The sequence below is a fragment of the Topomyia yanbarensis genome, chromosome 3 (genome assembly GCF_030247195.1).
Source record: "Topomyia yanbarensis strain Yona2022 chromosome 3, ASM3024719v1, whole genome shotgun sequence".
Lineage (NCBI taxonomy): Eukaryota > Metazoa > Arthropoda > Insecta > Diptera > Culicidae > Topomyia > Topomyia yanbarensis.
The window spans coordinates 50,397,993-50,408,067 of NC_080672.1; the positions used below are offsets into that span (position 1 = coordinate 50,397,993).

The window sequence follows — 10,075 nt, forward strand, 5'->3', positions numbered from 1 at the left end:
CAAAATAAATGTACGCAATAGTACAAACATTTTTAGATCTCCTATATTCGAACAAATCGAGCACTTTTCAAATTCTTTTGTATTGGTGGGCAAAACAAAGTACGTTATTGATCGATTGGAGTAAATCTTCAGAATTGATTTCTCTTTTACATAAACCTGAAATCGCAGTTCCTGAGCACACTGAAATCGAAATTTTATCCATTAAAAATATTTTTCTAATATCCAGTAATAAAAGTTACGATTTTATGAATTATTATTAAAGAATATTCTTGCAATGTTCCAAAGTATAGCTGATTAACTAACATCATGCTCGTTAGCTTCCTTTCATTTGATTATTTTGCTTCTAAAAACTATAAAGCCCATTCTATGAAAATTGTCTTTCTTAAATTTCCTTGACCGATTACAAAAAAAACTATAAATGATGTGTATACAAGTAGAACACTGGTTTTATATAAATCAAAATCTCATTTTATATTGTTATTAGTACAATTTCTACCAAAAAGGCCGAAAAATCAAGTACTTTATTAATTTTTTAAAAATATTTTAAAATTTCAACTTTCAATATCCACAATAGTCTATCCTGTATAGCCTTTCTAACAAGAAAGTTTTTTTTTATTTCAGGTTCTAATCAATGGCTGAATCTTGCACGGAGTTGTCTCCACGGCGAGTTGCTGCGAAATATTGTCTATGAATCCGTCATTTTTAATTATTTTAACAGCAAAAAAAATTTTTTGCTAGTAAATATATGTTCAAAAATACGCAAAATAATGTATGTTTCTCTTGTTGTTTGCATGTTCGAAAAAATCCTTAAAGAACACCTTTTTTATGAGCCACTCATGAGAAGCTCCCCTTAAGGCTCTGTTTGAGAATAATATTTTGATTTATTTGAAATAAAAATCTCAATGTGCCACACATGTAAGTAGCGAAAGCACTTTGCGTGCAGCTCATGTCGTTCCGCAGTCCTTCAACTGAAACTTCAGTCCAAAATCCGCTACTACCTCTGCGAGATACTACTAACAGCAAACTGTACGCTCGTGGTGAGATAATATACAGAATCCATCGATCAATCACGCACCGATTCCCTTTGATATCAATTGTTTCAATTTGCATTCGATTCAGTCACTGAAAATGATAAATATAGACCGATTGGACCGATCTTCTTGAACCGTGCCTGAAGAGAGAAAAAAACACTGTTATGCAATTCACACCATTTCGAAGTGGCGCCCTGCAGACGATTCTGATATCCGGACACTGGACAGATGTCCTCATCTTATCTATTGAGTCATACTCAAAACGTACAGGCCAGCGACCGTTATCTTTGTTCAAAGAACTGCTTGCTGGACGAATACAATTGCTTCCAATTGCTTTAAAAACTATATTCCCGGGTGGCGCATTTTGATTGAAACCGTTTCAAATCAATGGCAATCAGCGAGCATCCCCCGTCAATCACGACCGTTATCTTCTCACTGGGTAAATCCAAAGTATTAGAAGCCCCAATAAAAGACCTGTGCGACTGAATCATGTGTATCAGTTGAAGATTCGAATGTGAGCTGTGATTCAGGAAAGTGATCTAACCAAAATGAACGGTCTAATATGTGTGGCCGGAGTGCTACTGCTGGTCGCTGCAGTAGCCAACGGATATCCTACGCCACGAAATAACGATGACTTTGACTGTACGATCGATGAAAATCAAGGCGTCATCGTGCGTCATCCGGATTCGTGTTCCATGTACAAAATCTGCTTCAACGGTGTCCTAGTGGATGGAAGCTGTCCAGCTGGATTATTCTTCGATGAGGAAAGTCAAAGTTGCGATCTACCGGAGCGAGTGAATTGCGCCCTGGATGAGGATGATGAGGAGGTAGAAGCTGCGGAAGAAAAACCAACAGAAGAGACTCCCGAAGAGGAAGAAACTCCGGAGGAGGAAGAAGAGACACCAGAGGAAGAAACACCAGAAGAAGAGCCAACAGAAGAGGAGGAAGAAGAGACTCCAGAGGAAGGGGAAGAAACACCAGAAGAAGAAGAAGAGACTCCAGAGGAAGAAGAGGAAACACCAGAAGAAGAACCTACAGAAGAGACACCTGAAGAGGAGGAAGAAGAGAATCCAGAGGAGGAGGAAGAAACACCTGAAGAAGAAGAAGAAGTGGAGACTCCAGAAGAAGAAGAGGAAGCTCCAGAAGAAGAACCAACTGAAGAGACTCCTGAAGAGGAGGAAGAAGAGACTCCAGAGGAAGAGGAAGAAACACCAGAAGAAGAAGAAGAAGAAGAAGAAGTGACTCCAGAGGAAGAAGAGGAAACTCCAGAAGAAGAACCAACTGAAGAGACTCCTGAGGAGGAAGAAGAGGAGACTCCAGAAGAAGAAACACCTGAGGAGGAAGAAGAGACTCCAGAAGAAGAAGAAGAAGAAGAAGAAGAGATTCCAGAGGAAGAGGAAGAAAACCCAGTAGAAGAAGAAAAACCCGAGGAGGAAGAAGAAACGCCAGAAGAGGAAGAAGAGTCTCCAGTAGAAGAAGAGGAAGAAACACCAGAGGAAGAAGAGACTCCAGAAGAAGAAGAGGATACTCCAGAAGATGAACCAACCGAAGAGACTCCTGAGGAGGAAGAAGGCGAAACCCCAGAAGAAGAAACTCCAGAAGACGAAGAAGTAGAGATTCCTGAGGGTGAAGAAGAAAATGAAGAATCTCCCGTGGAAGAAGAAGAATTGCCGGAAGAAGAAACCCCTGAAGAGGAGGAAGAAACACCCGATGTAGAAGAAGAAATTCCAGAACCAACACCAGAAGAGGAAGAGGCGAGTCCTGCAGATGACCAAACCCCAGAAGAGGACAATGAAGCCCCGGAAGTCGTGGAGGATGAACAGGGAGAAAAGCGTACCACCGACCAAGATGAAGTACCAGAAGAGGAAGAAGTAATAGATGAAAACCAAGATGATTCACAAGCGGAGAACCCAGATACTCCTGATGTTGAAGAAGGGGAAACTCCAGATGTTGAACAACCTGAAGAAGAAGAAGGTGATGAAATAAACCCAGAGGATGATGAGGATAGTGAAGTGGACATTAGTCAGGATCCTGAAGAAACTCCAGAAGAAAAAAGAACCACTGAAGAAGATGTAGGAGCACCAGACGATGACGAATCTGTTGATAATGAAGATGATGAAGAAAATATCGAAACTCCAGATAATGAACTACCAACAGGTAAATACAATATTAAATAAGTTATTTTAGGAAATGTTTTAGAATATCAATCATATTCTGAACTAATTGCCTCCTCATGAGTTAAATACTAAATAATTAATTTTATGTATCAAAATTATATATTTGAAGAAACTCCAGATGACGAAGAAACAGTGGAATCGCCAGAGGACGAAGAGGAGTCTCCTGAGGAAGAGGATGACGAGGAACCGGAGATCCCGATTGATCTTCCCGACAATACTATTCCGATTATTCCACCAGAGGAGCTGCCGGAAGGTACTGATTTTTTCATACTATTACCTTCAGAGTTCAATGGGACATTGCAAGATGACGTCATATGTGAAAAAATGACAGCTCAGCAAGTTTGTTTACATGGTGCTAGAATTTAAATCAATTCTAACCAAGTTTCTTGCACTGTGTGGAATCAAAAAAATTCTAAGTCCATGTAATCAAGCTCCCTGAACTGTCGGAAAAGTGAGGTTATAAATTTTCATGCAATGTTCTATAGACTATACATGAAAACTATTATTTTACTTTATTTTTTTGTTCATTTTCAGAAGTTCCTAGTGAAGTTCTCCCGGAGATCTCGGAGCCTTAATTCGAGATTAGAGAATGAACTCAAGTTGCCAATATTTGGCATTGTTCTTAGTAAATAATTTAGACAAAAATTAAGTGATCATCACTTGAACGTTGGAATCGTGCACCAAATGAATAAATAAATAGTAGAAGAGAAAAAACGTCCATGTCTCAGACACCGTTGTTATTTGTACAATGCCACTAGCATAAGGCTACTTTGAGATGCTATAGTTTATCTGAGTAAATCCTTCCAACTATTGTTGGTATACAGATTAGGTAAATTTACAGTTTCCGCGAAATTCTAAGTCTTATGTAAACAATCGGCTGCAGTCATGGTGATAAAACACCAAAGCCGATGTGGTCGTCGGCAGTTATTATTTTACACAATTCCGAACATGAAGCCGTTTCCTGTGTTCCAAGTATTGCTAATCATTTTGATATTCAAACGAAGCATCGTTTCCGCACAAATTTGGTCTTATGCTCCTCGCCCCTGTAGCGGAATCGCGAATGGTATTGTTTCAGATCCCACCGACTGCCGAAAATACTACGTATGCAGCGATTCGAAAGCCACTCAAAATACGTGTCCACCAGAATTTGTGTTTCAACCGAACGTTTCTTTCTGCGAAGAACGATTTCAGTTCCAAAGTTTGACGATCCAGGATTCCTCTCGGTCGGATTCTGTGTCCAAATTGAGCCTTCGTCCTTCCGTTGAACAGCTGTCATGTCCGTGCTTTTCGTGTCCCGCAAGTTCTGTTTACCGACCAAGTGTATCTCTCTGCGTTCCTAGGACGCAGTATCGCTGTCCGAACATAGAAACGATTCCGTCAACGACAGCTAGACCGGATACTACATCGCTTTCCAATCCCAGCACGGAACAACCATCGACACCACCCGAGTGTCCGGAAACACCATGGGAAACGTTTTTCTGCCGAAATCACATTTCCGCTTTTATCGGAAACCCATTCAACTGCACCCAGTACATAAACTGTGAAAGTTCGCCGCCTCGAAACCAAGAATGTGCTCCGAATCGAGTTTTTAATCTGCGCCTCCAGGACTGCATCCCTGGGAATACGCGAACCTGCGCGATTGATTCAGTGGAGCCAAACTTTTGCAACGATAGGCCCAACGGCAACTACCCACATCCGTTTGAGTGCAACCGTTTCGTTACCTGTTTTCGTGGAGAGCTTCGGGTGGAAACCTGTCCTCGCTTTTATTTGTTTGACAGCGTAGCGCAGAGATGCACCAAGGGCGATGTGATTCAGTGTTCTTCACTGGTCAGATGATGCAGATAAATTCAGTTGGGTTTATTAAATGAAGAATAAAATTATTCTTTTATTACATAAATCAATACAGTTCAACTAGTTAAATCTAATAATAAATTTGTTTAGTTTTGAAAACTTTAGAAATATTTTTAATTTGTTAGTTTCGAAAATATAGATGTAGTTTAACACTTTAACACGATCTAATTTAAAAATAGTTTTAGCCACATGGGTTAGCACAATTTCGACAGTTAATCCAGCAAAAGGTTAGTGGTCACCGTAGTTGAATTGTAGGTGTGACCCTAATACTGCAGGATCAGAAAACATTTTTCATATATAAATCCACGTTTTAAAAAAATAAAATTTCTCTACCATGTATCTTTGACGTCAGCTGCATCCGAAAAGACTAAACACAACTTAATCTGATTAATGTAATGACCCAAGTCAAGTGTACATTGTGTGTAGATTTTCAATTGAAACATCGAATTGAAAGTCCCAATACTTGCTCCGGTAGGTATGGTCGACCTGGCGTCTATTCTAAATGAAGATTTTCAATGGCATGTGTCTTGGCCTTGATGTTAAGCTTACTTGGTAACGAATGTACAGATAAAAAGATCGCTCCATTCATAATTGTATGACCGTGCAGCTCTTATCTTACATCGTATGCAGTGTGGCCACATCTACATCCATAGGCGGCTTCAGCCGGCTAGCAAAGGAGGGCACGCCTTTCTGACAAAATATTTCTTATAGACGATTTAGACAATAACTACTTTTGCAAACTCATATTTAGGGATTGGTGTGAATAGTGAATCAAACACCATCTATGAATAAAATCACTATTTTTTATAATTCGTTAATTCGATACTGCTTATTGCGGTGTCCTAACGGAGCCTAGGGTTTTTTTATCCATTTATAAAATTTAACTAAAAAAACCAAATATTTTTGAGTGTTTATCAGAACTGGACGAAGAACGACATTGAAGAAGAATAGAGAAATTTCACTCACTCTTTATTTCTGTCATTTCCTTATAAACAACTGGTCACCTTGCAACGAACCTGTGTAACAGTTCAACTGGCCAGAACTTCTCAGATCAGACTGTTTAGACAATCATTCGCTATATACAGTATGTAAAATAATTCAAGACACCCTCGTTCGTTTCTATTTAATCCAATACCACTATTCGACTGCCACACTTTATTACGACGACAAACTTATATAGTTTTTTTATTTGTTGGCTTTGAATCGGTATATCAAAAATTTAAAAAGCATGCTCAACGTAAAAAACAACATTTCACATTCTGTACAATTAAAAATTCAAGTGGACCTGAAAATGGTTCATGTGATCTAGATCTTTTTACAGGACTAGTCTGCCGATCTCTAATCGATCAGATGTTTTTCGTTGTCTTTTGTTGCACTTACAGGTCACAAAACCCCTCGCTAAAGGTGCTGGCTGTTGATGTTGGGGTGCTTGAAGCTGTGTTTGCAATTGAACAGTTGCACACAAATTTGGACACCATATGTGGTTCAAGTGATGATAGTTGGATTGATTTGCCATAGATGTGTTAGCAATCGGTTGTGATGCATTCTCTCGACCATCTTCCTCGCAAGGTTTTCAATGTGTCCCATTTAATTACTGTACTTGCACATAGGAATCTGCCCATCATGGACACTGGTGGCACCAGTGACACGAGAGGGAGGGCAGGTGCCGCCCTTATTCGACTGGATAGTTATTTAGTTGAAGTGGATGTATATGCAAATCTTTCGTGAATACTTCTTTTGTGAATAATTAAAATGTGTTAAAGTCGTGTATATCGTAGCTTATTGAACCAATACCATCGATGAATAAAACGGATACTAGTAGTCCTTAGATACGACGATGCGATACATAGATACAACCGCAGACGTTACTAGTTTCCATTTAGCAGGAAAAGTATACCTGGGTGGACCACCACTCGAAGACTACCGCGATATCAGTCCAAGACCAATTGGCTTCGATTACGCCAATCTCGGGCACAGAATTAAAAGTCGTGAAGTTGGGCGAAACAAACCGATGGCCGCCAATACTCGCTTGGCGTGGACGATTTGCTACAATTGTAACGCCAACGGAGACGCCGGCGAATACGTAAACTTTCAAGGTGTGGGAAGATGTGAGTTTAGGCTGGAAAATGATAATGAGCTTAACAAAGCAATGAAATGGGAGTCATTGGGGAGAATCCCTGACCCGTCCATTTCGAAACCGACCTGCTCTGAAAACACAATCACGTTCGATTTCCGTACAGTGAAGCGACTGCTTTAAACCGATGGAAATGTCTCGAAAACCGTTTGAGCATGGATTCAGTACTAACCGAGGCTCTCGAGCAGAAGGTCCAAGAACATGTCAAGAAGGAGGGCGTGAGAAAGCTGACTTTGGAAGAACTTCAAGAAAAGGGTGGGCGTATTTGGTGCCTACCAATATTCGTTGTAGTGAACCCAAATAAGCCGGGCAAGTTACGCCTAGTGTGTGACTTAGTTGCCACCGTCTATGGTGTTTCTTTAAACTCAGTCCTCCTGAAAGGTCCAGAACAAGCTAACATCGCTGTTGTCGGTACTGATCCGTTTCCGTGAATTTCGAGTGGCAGTATGCAGAGACATCAGGGAGATGTTTCACCAGTATTTACGTCACACAGTGGCACCTGTTCATACAAAGTTGTGACAAAAATATAAAAATTGGTCTGTATGGCTAAAACTTGTGGTTTTAACTAATTTTGGGTCGCTGAATCCATTTCTGCTATTAGTTTTGAAATTCAATATTTCATTTTTTCGACTACTTTTATGTAAACCCATTTGAATGCGTTGGTCGTTAAAGGGTTAATATAATCATTAATCATAGTAGCCAATCACATCGGATAGCAGAAATGGTCGACAAAACTAGTAAAAATCACTAATTTTTTAGTAATATAATGTTGTTTGGACAATCAATTTGTAAGGAGATTTATGAGCTACAGGGCGTCTCCATATGGGTATTTTCAAACACATAGATATACCTACTTCGGCGCAAAAATGCGCAAGATGAGCCCTGTATATCTTGAAACTACACTAAATTTTGAGTCAGATTCATGATAAGTGACCCATGGGAGACCATCTCAAAAATTGGAAGACGTATAAAGATAAATTACTGATATGATATGAAATTTTTAAATTGGGTTTTTTTAATGTAGTACTAACGTACATCAGTTTTGCACAAAAATCTCACATCTATAGCTTAGCATATTCATTCTTCTTTCCAATGAACTTAAATTGATCCAATCGGCTGTTCAGTTCTTGAGATATCGCCATTTGAATTTCTAAGGTACTAACAATTCTAATGAATTGAATTGAACAGACATCACTTGCTTCAACGATATGCTAAAAATTCATTTTTCATCCGATTATAGTAAAATTTTGAAATACCTTTATTCAAACTGAGAGAAAAATAAAATAAATATTTACAAAAGAATTACAAGGGGTTTTGTCACTCGTCGTGCCACTGTGCGTCGTTCAGGTGATGACCTTCGGCGCATGCTATTCACCGCGCACGTCAAAAACCTGAACGCAAGACGATTCGAGCAGAACCATAAAGAGGCTGTCGATGCAATCATCAAGCAATACTACGTTAATGATATGCTCGTTAGCAGTGATACAGAGGAAGACGCAGTGAAGCTCGCACAACGCACAAGTCAAAGATTCACGAGCAAGCTGGGCTTGAAATTCGAAACTTAAACTACGCTACGATCATGGTAGACTTGAAACAGACAACGCTTGAAGAGAGGAACCTAAACATCGATGACGAAGCCACCACAGAAAAGGTGCCCTGAATGTGGTGCAATACAACGACAGTCGGATTCACTTTCAAAATATCCTCCCGTTACGATGAAAATCTGCTCTCCGGCGGTCGCGGCCGACCAAATGCAAAGTTCTCCGCACATTGATGATGGTGTACGATCCATTGGGTTTGATTACGCACCTGTTGATGTTTTTGAAGGTTCTTCTGCAAAAAATATGAAGAATATCAAGGGACTGGAATGCTTCTATAGAAGACACGCAGTTAGAGAAATGGTTGACGTGGCTGGCCGTTTTTTGGAAGGTACGATCTGTGTAAGCAACGATATGTTACCGAACGTCAACAATCGTTGAGGTAGAGGTGGAAATGCACACATTTATGGATGCGAATGAGAAAGGTATCACGGCGGTCGTCTATCTTCGGTTTCGCGAGGGGCTCACTATTGAGAGCTAGTTGATAGGTGCGAAAACGAAAGAAGAGCCTTTGAAATTCCCGTTCATCCCGAAGTCCGTACTACAAGCGACATTACTCCGATTGGCGGATACGATAATGGCATCACTGTCCATCACGGTTATCAAGCGGTACTTCTGGACCGATTGCAAGGACGTGTTATGCTGGCTGAGATCCGACCACCGGCGATATAGCCCATTCGTTGCGCCAGTGAAATTTTAGAATCGACGTGAGCTGGTGTGTGGTTTTGTATTCCGACGAAGCAGAACGTTGGCGATGAAGGGACGCAGTGGGCACGTCTTCCCAATCTATCGCCGGATAGTCGCTGGTTCTGGGGACCAGAAGTTCTTGAACAAAACAAACACGTCTGGCTCCCGATTCCTAGCTTAAAGAAAGCGAGAAGCCCACATACTCATTCATTCCAGAATTATGGATCCTATTATAAGGCCGCAAGAATACTCGAAATAGACCACTCTTCTGAGTAGCACGGCTTTCGTTTTCCGGTATGTCGACAATTTGCAGCACTCGACGAGACAAGAACATCGTGTCTTTGGACCGCTGGTGCAACTAGAGCTGGCAAAAGCGGAAGACTACTTGTTCCGCCAAGCGCAGTCGGAAGTCTATATCGATGAGATCACAGTGCTGGCCGCAAAGCACTCTGCGAGCGATGAGTGGACGAAGATGATTAAGAACAATCCACCGTTCCAAGACGCCTTACTAGACGTGGATGGAATTGCTCGTGCCCGTGGTCGAATGAAAGTCTCTACATACGTTTGCCGAGCGAGATTTTGTTGAACTCGTCATTC

The 10,075-nt window shown here is 40.7% G+C and overlaps 2 protein-coding genes across 3 annotated transcripts; both read left to right on the forward strand.

The window, feature by feature from the left end:
- Window positions 1-1,527: 1,527 nt before the first annotated feature.
- Window positions 1,528-3,922, forward strand: LOC131690625 (cell surface glycoprotein 1-like). Of its 2 annotated transcripts, none has more exons than XM_058976545.1 (3): window positions 1,528-3,188; window positions 3,318-3,461; window positions 3,743-3,922. In XM_058976545.1, exons 1-3 carry the CDS (start codon window positions 1,580-1,582, stop codon window positions 3,781-3,783), a joined length of 1,794 nt encoding a protein of 597 aa, XP_058832528.1. In that variant the 5' UTR covers window positions 1,528-1,579; the 3' UTR covers window positions 3,784-3,922. The 2 variants fall into 2 exon arrangements, with proteins under 2 accessions (XP_058832528.1, XP_058832527.1); XM_058976544.1 differs by having other exon boundaries at window positions 1,528-3,187; window positions 3,314-3,461.
- A 136-nt stretch (window positions 3,923-4,058) lies between these two features.
- Window positions 4,059-5,385, forward strand: LOC131690626 (uncharacterized). The gene has a single exon (XM_058976546.1). The coding sequence runs from the start codon at window positions 4,094-4,096 to the stop codon at window positions 5,042-5,044; it is 951 nt and encodes a 316-aa protein (XP_058832529.1). The 5' UTR covers window positions 4,059-4,093; the 3' UTR covers window positions 5,045-5,385.
- The last annotated feature ends 4,690 nt before the right edge of the window (window positions 5,386-10,075 follow it).